Source organism: Leucoraja erinacea, chromosome 24 (genome assembly GCF_028641065.1).
Source record: "Leucoraja erinacea ecotype New England chromosome 24, Leri_hhj_1, whole genome shotgun sequence".
Classification (NCBI taxonomy): domain Eukaryota; kingdom Metazoa; phylum Chordata; class Chondrichthyes; order Rajiformes; family Rajidae; genus Leucoraja; species Leucoraja erinaceus.
In genome coordinates this window covers 31,234,856-31,259,318 of record NC_073400.1, presented here as the reverse complement: position 1 = coordinate 31,259,318, position 24,463 = coordinate 31,234,856, and the positions used below count along the sequence as shown (strand labels likewise).

The 24,463-nt window shown below is 45.8% G+C and overlaps 1 protein-coding gene across 6 annotated transcripts in view; it reads right to left on the bottom strand.

The window, feature by feature from the left end:
• Positions 1-5,104: 5,104 nt before the first annotated feature.
• Positions 5,105-24,463, bottom strand: part of mdm4 (MDM4 regulator of p53) — a 34,291-nt gene continuing 14,932 nt past the window's right edge. For 2 of the 6 annotated variants that reach the window (XM_055654984.1, XM_055654983.1), the window contains exons 6-11: positions 21,464-21,531; positions 19,138-19,231; positions 17,348-17,508; positions 15,078-15,245; positions 14,063-14,167; positions 9,205-12,038 (exon numbers count right to left, since the gene is read on the bottom strand). In XM_055654984.1, the coding sequence (XP_055510959.1) occupies positions 11,460-12,038; positions 14,063-14,167; positions 15,078-15,245; positions 17,348-17,508; positions 19,138-19,231; positions 21,464-21,531 (1,175 nt within the window). In that variant the 3' untranslated portion in view covers positions 9,205-11,459. The other 4 variants (XM_055654985.1, XM_055654986.1, XM_055654987.1 and 1 more) reach the window with 4 other exon arrangements.

Below are 24,463 nucleotides of genomic sequence, written 5' to 3'. Positions count from 1 at the left end.
GCATTTTGTGTCTTATCTTCGGTGTAAACCAGCATCTGCAGTTCCTTCCTACACATAATATCTGCCTTACAAAAGGGTTTCATGTTAAGTAGGTATAACATCTGCTGCCCGCATGGCCAATGTTGGCTTGGTGAGTGGTTTGGAGAGAGTGCTTTGATGAGTCTAGAACCTAATTTGATGTCTCTTCTGGAGGTGGTGATTGATTGATTGATGTGGAATGAGGGACGTGTTTACACACAGGGTTTTTTGGGACCAATAGTGTTTTAAATGTTTTTCAATTTTGAAGGAAATTTCAGAGCAGCCCACACACAGCCCCTTCACCCACATCCACACCGTCAACCTGACCAGCACAGCCTTTTAAGGAGTGTACATTTTAATCCCTAGCTTCCTAAAGGTATATCCTTCTGCATTCAATGCCTGCCTGACTAGCTCTGTGGCTGTAAGTGATGATAGAATCAGTTAATGGGCCTGTCCCACTTAGGCGATTTTCTGGGGCATAATTTTCAGCATGTCGAAACATTTTCAGTGACAGAGGCAACAATTCTTGCTGTCGTGTAGGTGCCATCGTTGGTGAATTCCAAGAAAACTAGTCGCCTAAAGAGTTGCCTAAGTGGGACAGTGCGACTACCGAGGACTAGTTATAATGGAATTCCACCCACTACACCTGGCGACAACCTACAGCAGCAACAATTGTCCCCGGAAAATCTCCAACACGTTCAAAATTTTGCGATAGTTGCCCAAAAAATCACCTAAGTGGGACAGGCCCTTAAAACACAATGGTGGTGTGTTGGGGGAGGGGGCTGCCAGTTTCCTGAATGATTTTTTTTGTAGAGTTCTCCAAACATCTTTGTCCTGGCCTAGAAGTGCGTGTTTGTGTGTGTGTGTGTGTGTGTGGATTTGTCAAATTGTCGTTGTTTCAAATATATCTCAATGTCGCCGGTTTTGGCTGGTGTTCCCCAAAGCCGATTTATTTTGTTGTCTTCCTGGTTTACCCGTTGCTTCACCAACTCTCTGATCTTGAAACGTCAAACCAACCCATCGGTGAAGCATCTCCCGAGAAATCCAAAAACCTTTCACCTCTCAGACAGCAGAGAAGAAACAATAGTGCGAGATTCTGGAGTCGACTGTAAGCAGGTTCATTTTGTGAACTCAGTGTAAATAACTAACTTATTCACTTCAGCAAACCCTTGTTTTTTTTTTTCCTTTATGAAGCACCAGTTTTAATTATGGGGGAAAAAAAGCAACTTATAAATAAAGAAACTGAGAGCAGAGGTGATGCAGTGGAATATATGCATGTAAACGCCACAAAGCTGTTCCACCTTGATATGATTTTGAAGGAAATTTCAGAGCAGCCCACAGCCCCTTCACCCACATCCACACCGTCCAGTGTAGGTATTTTAACTTCCCATCTACTGCCTGTCATTTGGAACACCTTTTTGCTTCTAAAATTGTGCTCATTTTTTTTTTTTTTTGAAGTATTTTTATATACATTTTGTTGATATTAAATTGGTCTGAGAATTTTTTTTTTTTGCTCTTTGTACAATTCTCTCTCTGTGTATAAATATATTCTCTCCTTTGGGCTTAATTTAAAAGTGATCGACACTAAACAAAAAAATCAATAAAAAACGCACACTATTGAATTAAACAAACTGTCCGGTGCTGTAGCTTAAAGGTGTATATTACGTTCAATAAGCATTTAAACAAATAGTGCCGCTTTGCTAACTTAACTCTTTGGGAAGACGGGAAACGTATTGACTCTAATGTGTGCGTCTTACACGCGGGCTCCTCCACAAATCAAGACAGCAGACGATCAGTGCAATGTCACGTTGCTCAGGAACTGTGGGGAAAAGTCTGCCTCTCTTCACTCTTCACATAGGAACTAAGGGAACGGTTTTTTTTGTGTGTAAATTATTAAATAGATGCGCCTGGCTCTCAATTCTGCCACCACAGTTCAGTGAAATAAATTTAAACGATAAGACAGTCTCCCTCCTAAGGTGTTTTTTTGTTAAATAAATACAATGCTGATTTGGGGGAATAGCAATGGGCAACTTTGGTCTGCCTGGGTGAGCGGATCAACGCTGAGTTTGGGGAGTTGCTATTCGAGGCGGTCGGTCGGTCAGGGAAGGGATTTACTGTGAATGCTGGCTCCATTGCAAAAAGTGAATGTATAGATATCTTTTTTGAACAAATCCATCCTTCAATAAAACTCACTAGCCGATGCTAAACCGTTTGTTTGAAGCGCAGCAGATGAAGAGCAAGTTTGCAGCATCCACTCAGCCAGTGCAGTCAACACTTTTGTAATAAAAAAAAATTAAAAATTAAAACTTTGAAAAATGTTAGGAAACGACTGAAATAATGATGTGGTATGCATGGTGTACTGTGGTGGGTCTGAGCAATGTGTACTCAGCTTGGAGTGCTAACGCTGTATCCTGCATTTTGATATTTCTCCTCCTACTACCAGTAATATAACCTCTGTGTAAAATGTTCTGCATGTATTTATATGGTTCTTGTGATGGAATGAATTAGTCAAAACAGCTTCTTCCGGAAACACACGACATCCAATGGCGAGTACATTCAGCTGGGAAGAAAAACTCTAAAGATCTAAGAAAATTGGCAGTGTTTCCTGAGACTTCGGAAAGCGCGAATGGAGGAAAGTCAAGAGTATTTTTTTACAAAAGCCTGCATTTGTGAATCAAATAATGTATCCTGCAATCTTCTTGTATTAAAAAGAATAAATACTTCTCCATCAGTTTATGGATAACCTTCTTATCCTGTTGTAAATAAATTAATTTCTTTGTTTATTTTGAATTATGCAAATAGCTCTGTGATTGTGGACTCTAATTTTCAAGCTTAGATGGAATGTGTTTTGTTATGGAAGATTGTAGTAAATCAAGGTGCAGTCTCTCTCTCTCTCTCTATCTCTCTCTCTATCTCTCCTCTTCCTGTCAAGCAAAGTTCGGACAACAATGTCAATTGAGTAAATACCAATAAAGAATCTGGAGGAATGGAAACTGTGTGTGTGTCTCTGTTACTGGTGGCTCAGCACTGGACCTTATGAGATAATTATGGGAGTGAAATTGGTCCGTCGCGTGTAAGGAATCTATTTAATTTGTCAAAACTCCACCCATCCCTTCTCTCCGGAGACGCTGCCCTGCCCCGCTGAGTTACTCCAGCTTTATGTCTCTCTTTTCGGTTTAAACCAGCATCTGCAGTTCCTTCCAACACATAATTAGGTGAGTTTATTGTCACGTGTACCGAGGTACAGTGAAAGGCTTTTTGTTGCGTGCTAACCAGTCAGCGGAAAGACAAGACATGATTACAACCGAGCCGTTTACAGTGCACAGATACATGATGAGGGAATGACGTTTAATGCAAGGTAAAGTCAGCAAAGTCCCATCAAAGATAGTCCAAGGGTCACCAATGAGGTAGATAGTACAGTGCCTTCCATAATGTTTGGGACAAAGACCCATCATTTATTTATTTGCCTCTGTACTCCACAATTTGAGATTTGTAATAGAAAAAAATCACATGTGGTTAAAGTGCACATTGTCAGATTTTAATAAAAAAGGCCATTTTTATACATTTTGCTTTCACCACATAGAAATTACAGCTGTGTTTATACATAGTCCCCCCCCATTTCGGGGCACGATGATGTTTGGGACACATGGCTTCACAGGTGTGTTGAATTGCCTCCTTAACGCAGGTACAAGAGAGCTCTCAGCAGAGATGAGGACAAGCTTTTTCACCCGGTGAGTTGTGAATCTGTGGAATTCTCTTTCACAGAGGTCAGTGGAGGCCAAATCACTGGATGTTTTCAAGAGAGAGTTAGATTTAGCTCTTAAGGCTAACGGAATCAAGGGATATGGGGAGAAAGCAGGAACGGGGTACTGATTCTGGATGATCAGCCGTGATCATATTGAATGGCGGTGCTGGCTCGAAGGGCCTACTCCTGCACCTATTGTCTATGTTTCGAGAGTCTGGCTGGAGTGGGTGGGTGGGGGATCCTGCTGGAGGTATGAGATTAAGGGAACCCGTTTCCACAAATGGAGTGGAGTGGAGTCGCTACTGCCAGCATCTGAATCACATTTAGTGCAAGGTAAAGTCTGATCAAAGATAGTCCAAGGATCACCAATGAGGTAGATAGTAGTTCAGGACCGCTCTCTGGTTGTGGTAGGATGGTTCAGTTGCCTGATAACAGCCGGGAAGGCGGCGCGACTCACCCGTTGCAGCGGCCCCTACAGCCTGTCTGTCTTTTTTTTTATTTTTTGTCTAGTTAAATGTAGTGTTTGCTGTTTTTTAATAGTATTTTTAAATGTGTAAATGTGGGGGGCGGGGGGGGGGGGGGGGGGAAACTGTTTTGGATCTCTTCCCTGTCCGGGAGACCCGACTTTTTCCCTGTCGGGTCTCGGCTGTCGTTGGGGCCTAGCACCGTGGAGCGGCCTCCAGCCTGAACGACCCGGGGGCTCGGGAGACTGCGGAGCTGCGGAGCTGCGGACTCACCATCGTCGGGGGTGGCCGGCCTCGGAGCGTGGGGAGCGGCGGTGACTCGCTGCTGCGACTCGACTCCTGGGGCTCGGAGGCTCCAGCAACGCAGCCGCAGCCGCAGGTCCGGTGGACCGCGACATCGGGAGCTCGCGGGTCTGGGAGGAGAGAGAGAGAGAGAGAGAGACCGCTTCCCGGAGCACCCGCAACGCGACTTCTCCAGCCGGTGTCACGGGGTTGGAACAACCCGGACCGGGACAGTACATCACCCGGCACGGCTTCATGGCCGTGGGACTCACCATCGCCCGTGGGGGTTCCAACCTTGGACTTTCAGACCGGGAGCGGGGCCGTAAATCGCCCCGCGCGGCCTAAAATGGCCGTGGGACTCATCATCGCCCGCCTGGGGCTTGGACATCGGGAGAGACACGGAGAACAGGGGAGAGAAAAGACTTGCCTTCCATCACAGTGGCTTCACTGTGATGGATGTTTGTGTGAATTTAATTATGTGTATGTCTGTAAGACAGTGTCTTTGTTTGTATGGCTGTGGAAACAACATTTCGTTTGAGTCTCACTGGGGCTCAAATGATAATAAATTTGTATTGTATTGTATTGTATTGAAGAAACTCCCTGAATCTGGAGGTGAGCGTTTTCACACTTCTGTCCCTCTTGGCCGATGGGAGAGGGGAGAAGAGGGAGTGGCCGGGGGTGAGACTGGTCCTTGATGATGCTGCTGGCCTTGCCGAGGCAGCGTGAGGTGTAGATGGAGTCGACGGAAGGGAGGTTGGTTTGTGCGTGATGGTCTGGGCTGCGTCCACAACTCCCTGTGATTTCTCGCCGTCTCGGACGGAGCTGTTCCCGAACCGCGCCTGCTGTGATGCGTAATGTCTTTGGCCCAGTCAGTGTTTATCACAGAGGCACAAGATGCTGCAGATGCTGGAATCTTGAGCAAAAGGCAAAATGCTGGAGTAAATCAGCTGGTCGGGCAGCATCCATCGGTGGAGGGAATGGACAGGCAAGGTATCGGATCAGAAACCCTACTTCAGACGGGCAGTTTGCATGTGGCAGAATGAGGCCACACGCAAACTGGAGAAACAGGACATTAGATTCCACTAGGGCTGCTTGCACCCCAACAGTATTGACAATGTTAAGTTACACCCCCCCCCCTCTTTCCTTTGCCCCACACCCTGGTGTACACCCATTTAGCCCACTATCCCACCACTCCTGCCTCCACGCATATCAATCCCTCCAGCTTCACATTTCGCTTCCCCTTATCCGACAACCTTTTGTCTCCTGCTCACCCCCATCCTTCGTCACATACTCCACCCACACGCCCACCCCCTCACCTGTATCCACCTATCACTCGCCAGTCATAGTCCTGCTCCCCCCGACTACAAGCAAACCGAACAAGGGTCCCGGCCCGAAACATCGCCTGTCCATTCCTGGTCAGCGGGTCACTCGCCATAGATGCCGACTGACCCGCTGAGCTCCTCCAGCACATCACTTGGTATTTATTTATTAATTCATTATTTGTTGGCACAGACTTGGTGGGCCGAAGGGCCTGTTTCCGCACTGTATCTCCAAACTAAACTAGAGGATATTAGCTTTAGAGGATAGTAGTCCATTGTCCAATGTGAGAGGAGGAAATATTTATTCATTGTGTGCTTTGCTCGGTAGTTATTGCACTTTCTATTTAATTTAGTTAAGTTTGGAGACACAGCGCGGAAACTCAGGCCCTTCGGCCCACCGAGTCCATGCCGACCAGCGATCCCCGCACACTTAACACTATCCTACACACACTCGGGACAGTTTACACATACACCAAGCCAATTAACCTACAAACCTGTACGTCTTTGGAGTGTGGGAGGAAAACCAGAGATCCCGGAGAAAACCCAGGCGGGTCACAGGGAGAACGTGCAAACTCCGTACAGACAGCAACCTGTAGTCAGGATCGAACTCGGATTCCTGGCGCTCGCTGTGAGGCAGCAACTCTACTGCTGCACCACCGTGCCGCCCTAAGAAATGTAGTCTTTAACTGGAGGCAACTCATGAGTCTTTGGTCTTTGATATTGCTCCAAATACTTTCCTTTACAAAGGTGCCACCAAGTGGACTAGAGTAACATTGCTCTTCAAGTTCGTCCCTATCTGAATGTTGCAGTGAATAGAATTCTTAATGTGAGCTAAATGGCTTTACTGTGCACATTGAAAATACACGGTTTCTGAACAATTACACAAATTGTTCATTTTATTCCTGGTGACATTTAAAGGAAATTGTATTATTTTTAAGCAGTTTCTGAGCATTTTGTCCTGTATATCTTTAAGTATGTGAAATGTGTCCTTAATTTTAGCCAGTCAGTCGTACAGCATGGAAAGAGGCCCTTCGGCCCAACTTGCCCACACCGGCCAATAAGTCCCATCTATACCAGTCCCACCTGCCTGCGTTTGGTCCGTATCCCTCCAAACCTGTCCTATCCATGTACCTTCCTCCCTCGGAACATGGACCCGTTGCAGTTCGCTTACCGTCCGAACAGATCCACGGACGATGTGGTCTCCCAGGTCTTGCACACCGCTCTCTCCCATCTGGACAGCCAGAATGGGGGCTACGTGAGGATGCTGTTCATAAGACTACAGTTCAGCCTTCAACACGATAGTCCCCACCAGACTGGCTGGGAAGCTAATGGAATTGGGGCTCAACACCTCCCTGTGTGCCTGGGTCCTGGACTTTCTCACCGCCAGGCCCCAGGTAGTCAAGATGGGAGGGAATACATCAAAGTCCCTCACCCTGAGCACAGGATCGCCCCAGGGTTGCGTCCTCAGCCCCCTATTGTACTCCCTGTACACACATGACTGTGTGGCTAGGTTCAGCTCAACCTCAATAATTAAGTTTGCTGATGACACTGTGGTGGTGGGCCTGATCTCAGACAATGATGAGAAGGCCTACCGGGAGGAGGTGGCTGATCTAGCACTCTGGTGCCAGGATAACAGCCTCCTCTTGAACATCAAAAAAACGAAGGAGCTGATCATGGACTTTAGGAGGGCACATCATCCGAGGACGTACACTCCATTGAGGATAAATGGGGATCCTGTGGATAGGGTGAACTGTTTTAAATATCTGGGAGTCCACATCTCCGAGGGTGACATGGGCATCACACGCCTCAGCACTCGTGAGTAAGGCAAGGCAGCGCCTTTACCACCTCAGGCAATTGAGGAAATTCAGAGTGTCTCCGAGGATCCTCCAGTGCTTCTACGCAGCGGCGGTGGAAAGCATCTTGTCTGGGAACATTACCATCTGGTTTGGGAATTGCTCTGCCAAGGACAAGGCGGCTCTGCAGAGAGTAGTGCGTTCGGCCGAACGCACTATGGGAACTTCACTTGCCCCCCTGCAAGAACTATACATCAGAAGGTGCAACTCCAGAGCCAACAATATCATGAGAGACCCCTTCCACCCCTGCAACGGACTGTTCCAGCTGCTACGGTCAGGCAAACGCCTCCGTTGCCATGCGGTGAGAACGGAGAGGTTGAGAAGGAGTTTCTTCCCAGAGGCCACTCGGACTGTAAACACCTATCTCACCAGGGACTAACTCTACTGAACGTTTTTCCTTCCATTATTTATTATGTAAAAGAATATGTGTGTTATGATTGTGTTTATAGTTTGTTTGGTTGTTTGTCTTTTGCACAAAAGTCCGTGAGCATTGCCACTTTCATTTCACTGCACATCTCGTATGTGTATGACAAATAAACTTGACTTGACTTGACTTACCTGTGTTTCAGAAGGAACTGCAGATGCTGGAAAATCGAAGGTAGACAAAAATGCTGGAGAAACTCAGTGGGTGCAGCAGCATCTATGGAGCGAAGGAAATAGGCAACATTTCGTGCCAAAACGTTGCCTATTTCCTTCGCTCCATAGATGCTGCTGCACTCTCTGAGTTTCTCCAGCATTTTTGTCTACCTATCCATGTACCTGTCTGCTTCTTAACTGGAATTCTCTGCCACAGAAGGTAGTTGTGGCCAATTCATTGGCTATATTTAAGAGGAGGTTAGATGTGGCTAAAGGGATCACGGGGTATGGAGAGAAGGCAGGTACGGAATACTGAGTTGGATGATCACCCATGATCATAATGAATGGCGGTGCAGGCTCGAAGGGTCGAATGGCCTACTCCTGCACCTATTTTCTATGTTTCTATGAAAGCTAGGGCATAGGAATTAGGTAACGTTTCGGGCCGAACCCCTTCGGGATTCGGCCCGAAACGTTGCCTATTTCCTTCACTCCATAGCTACTGCTGCACTACTGAGTTGGATGATCAGCCATGATCATATTGAATGGCGGTGCAGGCTCGAAGGGTCGAATGGCCTACTCCTGGACCTATTTTCTATGTTGGGATAGTCCCAGCCTCAACTGCAATAGACAATAGGTGCAGGAGTAGGCCATTCGGCCCTTTGAGCCAGCACCGCCAGTCAATGTGGTCATGGCTGATCATCCACAATCGTTACCCCATTCCTGCCTTCTCCCCATATCCCCCGACCCTATCTTTAAGAGCCCAACTCTGTACAGACAGCACCCGTAGTCAGGATGGAACCCGGGTCTCCGGCGCTGTGAGGCAGCAACTCTACTGCTGTGACACCGTGACACTGTGGTGTCTTGCCCGAATTTTAATTTCTAAATGACAAATTCCACATTGTCAAAAAAAAAACTGATGAATGGTTAAATAAGAGGCAGTGAGATTTGATAATAAATAGTCAAATATTTTATTAACGTTGAGCTGTACATTTTCTTTCACTGAATTTGCACAGTTAGCAGGTAAATCGAACATTTAAATGTGACAGGTTTTGGCCGGGAGCGTAATGAGAAGGATGTTGGCGCTGGCCCTACTGTCAGATACAACGGCAGTGCAGACTTTATCATTCTCCAAAAATAATTCTTCGCAAAGCTCTATTTCAATACCATGTCAAAACACAGATAAAACTGTGAACTGGCTCCACATCCGTTGTAAGATGTACGGGACAATATTCCCTTTGGTGTTAGCACAATCCCAACACTTATGCTAGGACATCAACTCAAATTCTGATGTGTTCAAAATATATAATAAGATTATTCATTCTCATTGCAAACCAGAATTGCATTTGATGGCATCTCCGCCATCATAGTGCTTGCTGGCTTCACAATGTCAGGATAAAGAGGCCCCTTAAGGTCCCGTTCCACTTACACGCCTGTATTGTCACGAGTAGTCGCCCAGAGTCGTACCTATTTCTGGTCACCGCTGGATTTTCAACACATTGAAGATTTCTGGCCACCTGCTGCAAGCGATCATGACGGGTGCCGGCAAGTCGCCGACAAAAAATTGCGTAAGTGGGACGGGCCCTTTACTGGTGAAGATTTTGCACTAAAATGCACGGGTATCTTCACACACTGGATAGAGTGAATGTGGGGAGAATATTTCCACTAGTGGGAGAGCTTTGGACCAGAGGCCACAGCCTCAGAAGGGAAACTGGAAAGGCGTACCTTTAGAAAGGAGATGGCGGGGATTTCTTTAGTCAGAGGGTAGTGCAGGTTGTCAAGGGTTATGGGGAGAAGGCAGGAGAATGGGACCGAGAGGGAAAGATAGATCAGCCACGATTAAAATGGCAGAGTAGACTTGATGGGCCAAATGGGTCACACAGTTTAAGAATAAGTGGTCGGCCATTTAGGACGGAGATGAGGAAAAACCTTTTCATCCAGAGAGTTGTGAATCTGTGGAATTCTCGGCCACAGAAGGCAGTGGAGGCCAATTCTCTGGATGTTTTCTAGCGAGTTAGATTTAGCTCTTAGGGCTAATGGAATCGAGGGATATGGGGAGAAAGCAGAAACGGGGTACTGATTTTGGACAATCAGCCATGGTCATATCGTGTGCTGGCTCGAAGGGCTGAATGGCCTACTTCTGCACCTGTTTTTCTATGTTTCTATAACCTAAATCTGCTCTTATGAACACACTTGTTTCTAAGCAGCTTTATATACATGGAATTCCCTCGCTACTGATAGCTTAATACTGATTACGACATTAGTGTTTTTACAATTCAATAACGACAACGTCTTCTCCATTCTGGATGACACTGGTTAGTTAACGAATGCGATGGGGGCACTTAACTTAGCCAGATGTACAATCCTAGACAAGACAATCCTTCTAGCCAGCGCGAGAGAAAAATATTCTGGGTCTTCAGCGAAGGTATAATTATATATATATATGTATCTTTGAACGGAAATCCAAGTATCACCCTAGCCGACTTTATTTAACAAACCGAACTTTAAAAAACCAAAAGAAAAAGTGGCAAACTTTTTTTATATCTGTACTATTCACAAAGAGCTGGACACTGCTCCAAAAATTGTGCAAATAAATAACGCCGTCAATTCCTCACTGAGTTCCGTTACGTTGGGAGCATCCCATCGTGTGAAATCCTCAAAATACTTTGACTTTCATATCACCTGTGTGGCAGTTTGGCTGAACTGGCAAATTAACGTTAAATGTCACCCACTCAAGCAGCAAAAACAAACCGATGGTCTCGGTAATGCGATCACATTTACCCCGTTGAGTGTCACGGTTAATTAAGTATTTACGTACAGGAGCTTGGAAAGGTGCGTGTCTGGGCAGTGTTTGTTTTAAAAAGCTAGGTTGAGAAACCAGGGCAGTTAGTTCATGGCAAAACACTGCCTGGTAATGATCCAAATAGGCAGCTTGTCTGAAGGAATGGGTATTTCATTACATCCGCAGGAGGCTGGCCACCACAGGGTGGATCTGGAATCTGAGTTTGCGTAGGAAGGAACTGCAGATGCTGGTTTAAACCGGAGACAAGACACACATTGCATGTCTCATGGAACACAGCGGGACAGGCAGCATCACTGGTGATGTTTCGGGTCTGGGTAGCTCTGCTCCGGGAGACTGCAAGCAGTGTGGTTATCTTCACGTTGGGTCCTACACGTCCTCCTGGAATCTATCCAAGCAAGATGCTCATCCTACGAAGGTTTTAATGACAGTACTGATTGGCTGCACACAGACAGGGCAGGGCAGTTTGCGCTTGTGCAGCGTTTTGGCACAGGCGTAGCACGCCACGAGGTGTCCCGTCTTCCCGTGAATGATATTACCGGTCCTGGGACGCAGGCCGCACAGAATGCATGGCCCCAAGCGGCTACTCTGCTGCTGCAAGGACCCCTCCGATTTCAGCCTCATTTCTTCACCCGAAGATCCCAGCTCCTCTTTACTCCCGCCTAAGCTGATGCTCGAGGTGGAGGCTTGCAGGCGACGTCCCGCGGGGAAGGCGGAGGAGCGACACTGGGGGTGCTTCCCCTTGTCCTTGCGTCTGGCTTCCTCGGTCTGAGGCAGCGGCTCCGAGATGGAGCGCCGGCAGTCGGGAACGTCGATCCCTTCGCCTTCCTCGATTTCCACAAAACCAACAATGGAGGGCTCAGAAGCGCAAGGTACAAACTTGGGGCAATTGAGGTGCCAGCCTTTACGGAGAGCCCAGCACTGGAGGCAGTACTGCTTCTGAGAGGGGTTACACCGACCACATTTGGTGCATTTCCAAGAGACCTGGAAGGAAAAGCAAGTATCGTAAGGCATCACAAATCCTTGGAGCCACATGGAAACAGAGCAGACTTGCCAAAATACCACAACACAGTGTTACATTAAACAAATACCTGGCATAACATTATTATTATGTATATATATATATTGAATAGATATATGGTTTGCAAGTTAGTGTAACTTGCAAACCATATTAAGTTGCAAGTTACACTAACTTACAAACCATATATTTAATCGATGGTTTATGACAAAACATAAAACATTTTATACCAAGCAGGGAAGCAAAATGAAGAAGTCTGAAGAAGGGTCTCGACCCGAAACGTCGCTCATTCCTTCTCTCCATAGATGCTGCCTCACGCACTGACTATTAAACACGACATCAAACAAACTCTGAACCATAACAGCCTATTGCACTTTATCTGTTTATTGTATATATATAAACGGTCTATGGTCTATAAACACACTGAACTTTTATCTCCCATTATGTATTATGTTTACATATTCTGTTGTGCTGCAGCTAGCAAGAATGTCATTGTCCTATCTGGGACACATGACTATAAAACTCTCTTAACTCTTGACTTGAGTTACTGCAGCATTTTGTGTCTACCTGCAGTTTTTTCCTACAGATAATACTATCCATCAATACAATAAAGTACAATAGGTGGAGCAAAGGGGAAGATACAGAGTGCAGAATATAGTTCTCAGCATTGTAGCGCATCAGTTCCAGAGACAAAGTCCAATGTCTGCAATGGGGTAGAGGTGAATCGGACAGTACCCTAGCTTGTGGAAGGACCATTCAGAAGACTGATAGCAGAGGGGAAGGAGCTGTTCCCGAGTCTGGTGGTGCGCGCTTTCAAGCTTCTGTACCTTCTGCCGGATGGGAGCGGGGAGAAGAGGGAATGACCGGGGTGGGACAGGGACAAGACCTTTGAGTTGACACAAAATGCTGGAGAAACACAGCGGGTGAGGCAGAATCTATGGAGAAGGAATTTGCAACATTTCATTTCTTCGAAGAAGGGTCTCGACCCCGAAACGTTGCAAATTCCTTCTCCTCATAGATACTGCCTCACCCGCTGAGTTTCTCCAGCATTTTGTGTCTACCTTTGATTTTACCAGCATCTGCAGTCCTTTCTTAAACAGGACCATTGAGTATGTTGGCTGCTTTCCAGAGGGAAAGATGCTGTTTACGAGTCTGGTGGGTGACCTTTTTTGGCGCATATATAGAGATGGCAACATGCATTGCAAAGCTCTCGAGCTGGTCAAAACGCATTTTTCAAAGACACGGGGGACACCATTGATTGATTTATTACAAGGATAGTTTGGCACAACACAACTTTGGATTTAAATCTAATTACGGGTTGGGTTGGGTGAGGTGGGTGGGTGGGGATACGAGGCAGGTACATCACCACTTTTTTCATTCTTTCTCTTTTTGTCCTTTTTTTCCCTATTCCTCTCTTCTTTCTTTCATTTATTCATTCTTTGGCCGTCTACACCACTTTGGTAGTCTAGGGGTTCTATCCTTGCACATCTCACTTTGTCTCTCTCTTGCTTTTTCTCCTTTCTTTTCCTCTAACTCAAAGCTAAAATTGAAGCTGTACGATAACTGTATAACTTTATACGCCCTTGGTTCTATTTTTGTACATTAAGCTTCTAATAAATAAATATATATTTTTTAAAAAAGAGGTGAGAAATGAAGCAGGTATAAAAACACTTTTTTGTTTTTTTTCTTTTTTCGTTTTTGTCTCTTTATTTCTTTAAGTTTTGACTTACTCTTTGACTACACTCATTCGGTAGTTTATGGGCTCTATTCTTGCACATTCACTTTCTCTATCTTTCTTGCTCTTTCTCTCTTTTTCTATTTCATCTTTGCTAAGATTAAAATGGAAGCTGTACAATAAACGTATTATGTCATATGCCGCGGTTTATACTTTTGTACACGGCTTCTAATAAAAACACAAATAAATAAATGAAAGAAAAGGGGAATAAGGGAGGGGGGGAAAGAAAGGAAAGAAAAGCCGCAAAGCCCGTACCTTTGAATCTTGGGAGTCGTCGGCCTCTTCGGATACCTCAGTGTCAGTATCGTCTCCCGAGCCTAGCGGGTCCTTCACCCCCTCAAATACTGTAACTCCAATAACCTTTTGAAAGGGAGGTGGGGAAATCACAAGCAGGCTCGTACCAAGATAACTGCTGCTAAGCTGAAAGTGCGAGTGGCTGAACGGCGATGAGGTGCATGGCAATTCTTACCTTGGCTGCTCTGAGTTTAGGGTTACCCACTTTTCACTTTGACGGGTGAAGGATGATAATGGTTTTGGGATTTTTTTTTTTTTTTATACCTGGTGCGAGTATCGAGCACTTCCGAGTGATATGCCAGAGGTTAGATGCAAAGACGTCTACACGCAACTGGTGCTATATCAACTTCAGTGAAGTGCCGCCATACCGCACCAGAGTAAAACGCTCCCAGACATTTCATCCTTGTGTGTTCTGGGACCCGAGCTTGTTGAATTGCAAGCAGTTTATGCTAAAATTCAGGGCATTTAACGGAGTTAGTTGCCCACAAGCTCATTTTCCTCTTGGGAAATTATAGAGCCTTCGGAGAAGAGACCTTTAAGGCATCTATTTGGATTTAGTTTCCACTCCCATTGCAAGGTTCCTCTCCGTTCAGGAAATGAGCACTTTTTTAACCTGAGACAAACAACGACCAAGATAAAAACATCTTCAACCACCTGCTGTCATTACTGCCAACACAAACACTTTCCAAAAATGCATGCACGGTTCATTCATTCATTTTGTTTAAAATACAGGGTGCAAATTTTTTTTTTTTTGAAATAATATAAATGAACAATCTTAGTCAGTGATGATCAAATCCATAGGTTCTCAACGATGTGTTACACTGAAACATCTTTAAAGTTGATGCACGGGCGCAGATTTAAATAGCCGCCCCACCATTCAACAGCTCAAGTCTTTGCAAGTTGGGGGCCAGAGAGAAGGGTGACATTCGGGCGATTTGTCCAGGTTCATTTCTGTCTGGGATTAGATTCTGCCTACCTCCTTGTGATCGGTGTCTTTGCCTTCCTCCACCTCACCCTCATAATCATCTTTCCCTTTCAACTCAGTATTGTCCAACTTGGCGTCCACGTTGGCCGGGTCAGCAGCTGGTTCATTGAGAAACCACAGGTCATCGGTGGAGTCGGAGACAATGGCGGTGTCTATATCCTGTGGAGGGAAAACGCAACGTTACGGATGAAGTCTTACTCGACTACAGTGAGGCTGGTCTGGTGAGTGATCCTTCTGTACACGACCCTTGACATCTTCACATGGAGAATACAAGGGCAAAGGCAGGCCGCCTGGCTCATCACGGAGAAGTGATAGGAACAGAATTATGCCTACTCCGCCACTCAATCGTGGCTGTTCTATCCCTCCCTCTCAACCCCATTCTCCTGCCTTCTCCCCATAATCCCTGGCAACTCGCAACTCTCTGGGTGAACAAGTGTTTCCTCGTCTCCGTTCTAAATGGCTTACCCCCTATTCTTAAACTGTTGCCCCTGGTTCTGGTCTCCCCCAACATCAGGAACATGTTTCGGCTCGAAGGGCCGAATGGCCTACTCCTGCACCTAATTTCTATGTTTCCTGCCTCTCGCGTGTCCAAACCCTTAATAATCTTATATGTTTCAATAAGATTCCCTCTCATCCTTCTAAACTCCAGAGTGTACAAGCCCAGCCACAGGGCCGTTAGAGGCGGTCTTCAGGCACGCACCATGCCTCTATGTAGACAATTAAACATGAATAGTGTTGCATTAAATCCTTGCATCTCAAGTGTTGCTGCTTCTCACCACTACATCCTTGACAGCTGCCCGTGAAGGAGACAGACTTACCGAGCACAACAAAATGGAGGTGGCACTTAAGTGGCACCATGCAAACAGATGTTGTTGATGTGGAATGCAGTGGTGCTTGAATTAAATATCGGGGAAGTTTGGAAGTGATTGTCGTCAACTCGCAATTAAGTGATTAAATTAAAGTAATTTGGGGTAGGAATGAGGCACAAAAACTCACTATAATGTTTAAATACCAGGAAGAGTGTGGACCTCGTTACCTGAAACAGTGGTGGCAGAAGGAATACTTTCCCACGTAGAAATATGTTTGGACATGCAAGAGGCAGGAAACATGTTCCTGATGTTGGGGGAATCCAGAACCAGGGGCCACACAGTTTAAGAATAAGGGGTAAGACATTTAGAACGGAGAGACACACAGAGAGTTGTGAGTCTGTGGAATTCTCTGCCTCAGAGGGCAGTGGACGCCAGATAGATACATACATAGAAAATAGGTGCAGGAGTAGGCCATTCGGCCCTTCGAGCCTGCACCGCCATTCAATATGATCATGGCTGATCATCCAACTCAGTATCCCGCACCTGCCTTCTCTCCAGAGAATCTGCGGTGGAGGCCGGTTCTCTGGATGCTTTCAAGAGAGAGTTAGATAGGGCTCTTAAAGATAGCGGAGTATGGGGATATGGGGAGAAGGCAGGGAACAGGGTACTGATTGGGGATGATGTATGGTCGTGAGTAGTCGCCAAAAGAGTCGTACCGTTTTCTGGTCGCCGCTGGATTTTCAACATGTTCAAAATTTTCGGAGACCTGCTGCTGCGACTATGACGGGTGCCGGCAAGTCGCCGAAGAAAACCGCTTAAGTGGGACAGGCCCTTAATTCTGATTAGGGATGGGTGGGGGACCACGCGCCTATTAATCGACAGAACCTTCTTCACCAGTTCCGTGCCTCAAACCCCCCCCTAAGTTTGACGTTGCCTCATTTCTGCTTCTGCTGTCACACCCGGGAGAAAGAGTTGTAATTAGGGGCCGTTCACAAGAAGAGTGCAATGTACAAACAAAAACAAGCTACAGAGCAAAGACCCTACAGCGAGCAAGACAGATCACTCGACGAAAAAGACGTAGTACGGTCATGGGCAGATTCATGGGTAATTTAAGGCCCCATTTCCGTAACCGGCTTCCGTCTCCGTACCAATTATCCCGTAGGAAAATAGTGCGGAGACGGAAGCCGATTACGGAAACATCCTCGTAAAAATAAAAGTTATTTGGTGGAAATCTTCTCATTTTCAGAATTTTAATTTATTAACACAAACTGATCCCTCGCAACGTTGATTACACTGCGAGTCGGGTCGGGTCGGGTCCTGGATGAAAAAAAGGCCCACGTTCCGCTCCGTTGCGTACTACACGTCAGCCCCATTGCATTTAGCAGGAGTGGTCTATCTTGCTCCGCTATAGGATCTTTGTTACAGAGTACGTGAAAATAGAAACCACTTCACCTGGTTGCTATGAATATCTGTTGATCCGCTTTTCATGCTTCCATAATTGGTGCGCAAGGTTTTAATGAACCACCACGGCAGTCCGGCAGTGTCCCAGAGATCAGAAACATTATCCGCTTTGAGCCTCTTAGCTTCAAGGTTTTCATCTGTTAGAGACTCATCTACAAAGTTGAACACATTACTTTTATCCCAAACTCTGCTCATCGTTTAAGTTTAGTTTAGCGATACAGCGCGGAAACAGGCCCTCTGGCCCGCCGATCCCGTGGCATGGGGTAGGCCATTTAGAACGGAGACGAGGAAACACTTTTTCACGCAGGGAGTTGCGAGTCTGTGGAATTCTCTGCCTCAGAGGGCGGTGGAGGCCAATTCTCTGGATACTTTCAGAGAGAGCTAGATAGGGCTCTTAAAGATAGCGGAGTCAGGGGATATTGGGAGAAGGCAGGAACAGGGTACTGATTGGGGATGATCAGCCATGATCACATTGAATGGCGTTGCTGGCTCGAAGGGCAGAATGGCCTACTCCTGCACCTATTGTCTATTGACCAGCGATCCCCGCACACTAACACTATCGTACACACACTAGGGACAATTTTCCCAAGCCAATTAACCTACAAACATGTATGTCTTTGAGGTGTGGGAGTAATCCGGAACTCCCAGAGGTAACCCACGCAGGTCACGGGGAAAACGTACAAACTCCGTAGACAGCACCTGTAGTCAGGATCGAACCTGGGTCTTTGGCGCTGTGAGGCAGCAACTCTACCGCTGCACCACCGTGCTGCCACCCACCCATTGGGTTCAAAATGTTGCAAAGTTCCAGATTGAAGTATCATAGCTCTTCAATAAATCAATGTCGTACAAAGAATCTTTAAATGACAAGAATGGAACGAAATAAAAAGGCTTAATGGAGCTTTTAAAATCCACCCACATCTAAACAACAATCTCACCGGCGAGCAGGTGTGCAAAGAGGGAGCCAGTGGTCATGGGGAAACATGCATGGATGGCCTTTGGATGGGCATATGGATATGCAGAGAATGGAAGGATATGGGTACGGTGCAGGCAAATAAACATTGACAATAGACAATAGGTGCAGGAGTAGGCCATTCAGCCTTTCGAGCCAGTACTGCCATCCACTGTGATCATGGCTGATCATCCACAATCAGTACCTTATAACCATAACATATAACAATTACAGCACGGAAACAGGCCATCTCGGCCCTTCTAGTCCGTGCCGAACACTTACTCTCACCTAGTCCCATCTACCTGCACTCAGACCATAACCCTTCATTCCTTTCCAGTCCATTTACCTATCCAATTTATTTTTAAATGATAAAATCGAACCTGCCTCCACCACTTCCACTGGAAGCTCATTCCACACAACTGCCACTCTCTGAGTAAAGAAGTTCCCCCTCATGTTACCCCTAAACATTTGTTCCTTAATTCTCAAATCATGTCATCTTGTTTGAATCTTCCCTACTCTCAATGGAAAAAGCTTGTCCACGTCAACTCTGTCTATCCTGTTCCTGCTTTCTCCCCACATGCCTTGATTCTGTTAGCCCTAAGAGCTATATCTAACACTCTCTTGAGAACGCGTTTTTCAAGTACATGCATAGCAAAGGGTTAAAGGGATATGGGCCAAAGGCAGGCAAATGGGAGCCGCTCTGACTGGGCATCTGATTCAACTTGGTTGAGCGGGGCCAAGGAGTCTGTCTACGTGCTGTGTGACTCTGACAGCCTGGAAATAAACATATGTTGTGGAACGTCAGAGTAAGAGACGATAGGAAGCCACAGACCTGATTCGGAGCTCTTCCTTTTTAAGTGTGAGGTAGCGGAAGTGGGTTTGTTCCAGGCAGTTGGTTCTTCTTCGCGTTCTCCTGATGCAGAGCACTGTGTGGGGAAGACAAAGGTTCGAAGCCCAATGTTTACATGAGTATCTTTGATTGGGAATAGGATGTAGCAGTTCCAATCCATCACCGGCCTTTGTGCATATAGAAAGGCAGAATCCAACCCCTTGAAAATTGGAGGTTCAGAGTTATCTGTCAGTTGAAATTCCTGAGGGAAAAGTCACACCCGTCATAGATTGAAAGCCAAATTATAATGCCATGTTCTTTGCGTTAAAGGGTCTGTACAAACGCAGGCTTTTCCACAGTCGTGTCAAATCCAACTGCGGGAGGGATGGTGGGGAAGCTGTTTCTGTAAATTAGTGAGGGAGCACGAGTATATATAATATATAATGAGGTGTAAAAGCAGGCCATCGTGGTGCAGTGTAGATCCACACACGATAGTCCCGTACATGAACACATAATCGTTTAAACGTTTACCATTCAGTTTGACCCGCCAAATTACGATTCAAACAAACCCACCTCATCTAGCTGGGTTTAAACACACTGTCACAATAATTCATTGCCAGTTTCCAAAAGGCAAAAAATCGACAGCAGGGCAATTTCCACTACTCGTTCAATTATGAAGATCGACACAATAAGCTGGAGTAACTCAGCGGGTCAGGCAGCATCTCTGGAGAAAAGGAATAGGTGACGTTTCGGGTCGAGACCCTGATATTATGTTGATTAATGTTTCCAAGTGTATTAGGACAGGTGAACGTGTGGCTTTTAGATAGGCACGTGGATATGCAGGGAATGGAGAGGGATATGGATCACGTGCAGGCAGAGGAGATTAGAGTAAATGTGTAAGAAGGAACTGCAGATGCTGGTTTAAACCGACGATAAGACACAAAATGCTGGAGTAACTCAGCGGGACAGGCAGCTTCTCTGGAGAGAAGGGATGAGTGACGTTTCGGGTTGAAACTTCACCCATTCCTTCACTCCAGAGATGCTGCCTGTCCCTCTGAGTTGCTCCAGCATTTTGTGTCTATCTTCGGAGATTAGAGTAACATTGGCGTCATGTTCGGAGTGGACATTGTGGCCTGTTGCTATGTTGTTGTAAAGCGTACAAACCTAATAAATGCCATTCCAGCTGTGACATGCTAAGTTAGGATCCCATAGCACAGAAACAGGCACTTGGGCCCAACTTGCCCTTGCCGAGCAAGATGCCCATCCGCACTAATCTCACCTGATAAGATTCATAGAATCATACAGGCTGGAAATGTTTTGTACAGGATGTCCTGAATCCAGAGGGGATACGGTAGGTAAATTAGTCGAGGGAAGCTGGGTTCACTGCCAAGTGCTGCAGCAATGCAGCAGGTTAGGCAACATTTCTGGAGGACAAGGATAGGTGATGTTTCAGGTCTGGTCCCTTCACGAATTGTCATCTTTAGTTTAGTTTAGAGATAGTGTGGAAACAGGCCCTTCAGCCCACCTAGTCCACACCGACCAGCGATCCCCGCACACCAACTCTATCCTACACTAGGGACCATAATTGCCTTTATACCAAGCCAATTAACCTACAAACCGGCATGTCTTTGGAGTGTTGGGGGAAACCGAGGTTCTCTGAGAAAACCCGCGCGGGTCACGGGGAGAACATACTCCGTATAGATAGCACCTGTAGCTTGGATCGAAGCCAGGTCTCTGGTGCTGTAGACATTGGGTTCGATCCTGGCTACGGCTGCTGCCTGTACGGAGTTATACGTCTGTCTATGTCTTTCAGAGACGCTGCCTGACCCTCTGAGTTACTCCAGAATTTTGGGGGGACTTTTTCCCCTCGTTGTCTGATCCTCTCTTATCATTTTTGATGACAATCATGAAAAGTCAAACCCATTGCTATTTGAAAGTCAAATTATAATGCAGTGTTCTTAACGTTAAGGAGCCTGCACAAACATAGGCTTTCCCACGACCGCGTTAAAATTACTCTAGGTAATGAAAGCGTGGAACGCAGTTAAGCGCCGCCCAATTTACAGTCCGAGCTTCCCCCTCACTCCCCTCTCAAACATCGACAATGTTTTTTTATTTTTCGAGTTGACAAGGAGTCTTCGTGTTTCTGCCATCTTTCACAAATTGAGGCCAGGTGAACAGGGAGAGAGATGCTGCATCCTACAAAACGGCAGAGAAGGGAACTCTGATAAAATAAAACAGAGAAGGTGGCTCTGTCCCACCCGCCTGAGCCCAGGCGGGAAGTACAGAGACGGGGCCACTCTGTACGAAAACAAAGCACACAGTCGTTTACCTTCGGCTGGTCTTCCCTCATAGGCAGGCATTTCGTATCCTTTACAAGTGTGCAGGTCTGTGCAGCATCTGCATTGCAGGCAAAACAAAGAAGGAAAAACACCTTCCCCAGTATTAACCATTCTCACAACAAGCATTAGGAATTCAGTGCGCATTACCACTCAACCATGATCACTGATTTAAAAAAAAAAAAAGGAAGAAAGATTAGTTTCCCTTATTAATATTCTTCTCTCATTCCAATGCTCAATAACACACCATCCTTCCAAGCAGCAGAGCTGCAGATCTGCAATTAATATGGGGATTTAAATGATATTTCTTTAGTGCAAGGGGAGAAAGAGACTCCCAATTCTTTCGACAATTCATTTTGTACTTTACATTCATCATGTTGCAGCTTTATAATATAACCTTTCTGCATCTAAAGATTGACACAAAATGCTGGAGTAACTTAGCAGGACAGGCAGCATCTCAGGGTCGAAGGAATGGGCGATGTTTCGGGTCGAGTCCTTTCTTCAGTGTAAACCAGCGTCTGCAGTTCCTTCCTACACATTTCTCTCTGCATTTAAACTTGGTTTTCCCATCGTTTAACTACTGTGCTAAATCGATTTGCAAACTCTTTTTTTTGCTCTATTTTAAACGGAAATGTTGAAATCCTAAACTTTACTCATCTTCCAGTTGAGCAAAGTTCTTCAGCTTTGGCCTACTGCATAATACAATTATATGGATGAAGTACTCATTTTATGCTTCAATGTCTATTTGAGGTTCTTTATGTACACACTCCAATGAATTATGATTGCACATCTGGTGGCATAAAAAGGCAACAACAAAAAATACGCCTTGCTGTGCACAATGTAACTCAAGCAGCCATTCTGCCTTATGGTACACCTTGTTCCAAATGACAACAGATGCAAACTTATTGATGCTTTAGTTTTATGGAGCATCTAGCAGAAATGCAGATCAGAGGATGTAGCTATAGATTGAAAAGAACATTGTTTTAATTCCTCAGCAGTCTAAAATCTTTGCACTAAATGATGTTCTACCCTTTGTCCTTTATCTGTGCACTGTGGATGGCTTGATTGTATTCATGCAGTCTATTCTTTACCAGCTTAGCATGCAAACTAAAGCCTTTCACCGTACCTCAGTAAGGGAGACAATAGAGAAGATTCTGTAAAAGGGGGCAGATCAGGAACAAGGCACATATGGAGTATACACCAGGAGGTTGGAGTTCTAATTCAGGCATCGACTGACATTCCAACTCACCTGCCCCCACAGGAGGGGAGCCTCATCAACTCTTGATGATAGACATAAAAAGCTGGAGTAACTCAGCGGGTCAGACAGCATCCCTGGAGGAAAGGAAGAGGTGACGTCTCGGGTCGAGACCCTTCTTCAGACTACCGCAGGCGAAATCTCATCAATTCTTGGCCAGACTGCCAGACGGAGCACTTTGCAGTGGAGTGCTCACTCACTCACTCTCGATTTGGGGAGGGGGGGGTGAACTGGCAGCACCAGTCCCACCCGACAGAAGTGCAGCTTCTGTCAGCTGGTCAGCAAGCAAAGCTGAAAGCAGTCATTGAAGTCTGCAACCAAAAACATGCTGGCTGAAGGAAGCACAGCGGCAGCAGGGACCACCTATAAGGGCAATAAAACAGAGGCAAGGGGATGGGGGAAATGCACATATAAATAATGTTGCACGTTATGTTAGTTCTCTTAAAAAAAAAAAAGTTCATTTGTAAAAAATGTCGTTCTAAGAATGAGTATATTCTATACATTTCTATTTTCATTGTTTTAATCAACCACAATCATGTCAGAGATTGCTGCCACAATGGTGGGTCGATCCTTGCCGCTGATTCATGTGCTAGGTATGTACTTACCTATTCTAAATCCTCAGGTGGCAACTTGCTTTTCCAAACTACCACCTGACCCCCAGTTAAAAATACCAGAGCATGCACGGCACAAGGATCTTGCGCAAAGTAATTCTTTGGTGGGGGGTGGTGGGGAGTGGGGAAACATGTTGAAAATCCAGAGGCGGCCAGAAAAAGGTACGACTCTTTGGGCGACTACTCACGACCGTACAGGCGACCACTCACACATACAGATTTTTTTAAATCAAAACAAACTAATGGCACGGTCGGTTTTAAATTCGGGCGAATCAGGAGAATAAATTGCATGCTGCTGGGAAGCATGCAGCAGCAGTTATTTGGCATTAGTTTATCAGCTTCAGAACTGCACTGTAAAACCAATGCGATGAAATTAGACCAGATCTACTTCAGAACTTTCAGTTTCGTCTCCTGATCCGGTCTCTGAAGGGCCTGTCCCACTTGCGTGATTTTTTTTTTTCGGCGGCTTGCATAGTCGCAGCAGCAGGTCATGGAAAATTTTCAACATGTCGAAAATCCAGAGGCGGCCAGAAAAAGGTACGACTCTTTGGGCGACTACTCACGACCATACAGGTGTCACCCCGCGGTCGCGGGGTGACGCCTGTATGGCCGTGGGTAGTCGCCCAAAAAGTCGTACCTTTTTCTGGTGAGTAGTCGTCCAAAGAGTCGTACCTTTTTGTGGCGAGTAGTCGCCCAAAGAGTGGTACATTTTACAGGTCGCGCTGGATTTTCAACATGTTGAAAACTTTCGGAGACCGGCTGCTGCGACTATGACGGGTGCCAGCAAGTCGCCGAAAAAAATCGGACAGGCCCTTCAGCCATACACTACAGCAATTAATTCCTCTTCAATTTAATTATTTTCTAGTTGGAAACTATCCCATTACATTCATCACTAGTTTATAACATTGATACACATAAATTATTTGCAAAAAATATACCGGCTGAGACTCTGTAACAAAGGGAATCAGGCTGTGTGCCCAATTAGTTAAAGGTTTTGTCATGCTCTTCGAACGTTAGAATGACTTTGCCCTATAAGCTGCTGCCAGTAAGTGCACAATAGAAATTCAGTTTAGTTTTAGTTTAAGATAAGACACAAAAAAGCTGGAGTAACTCAGCGGGACAGGCAG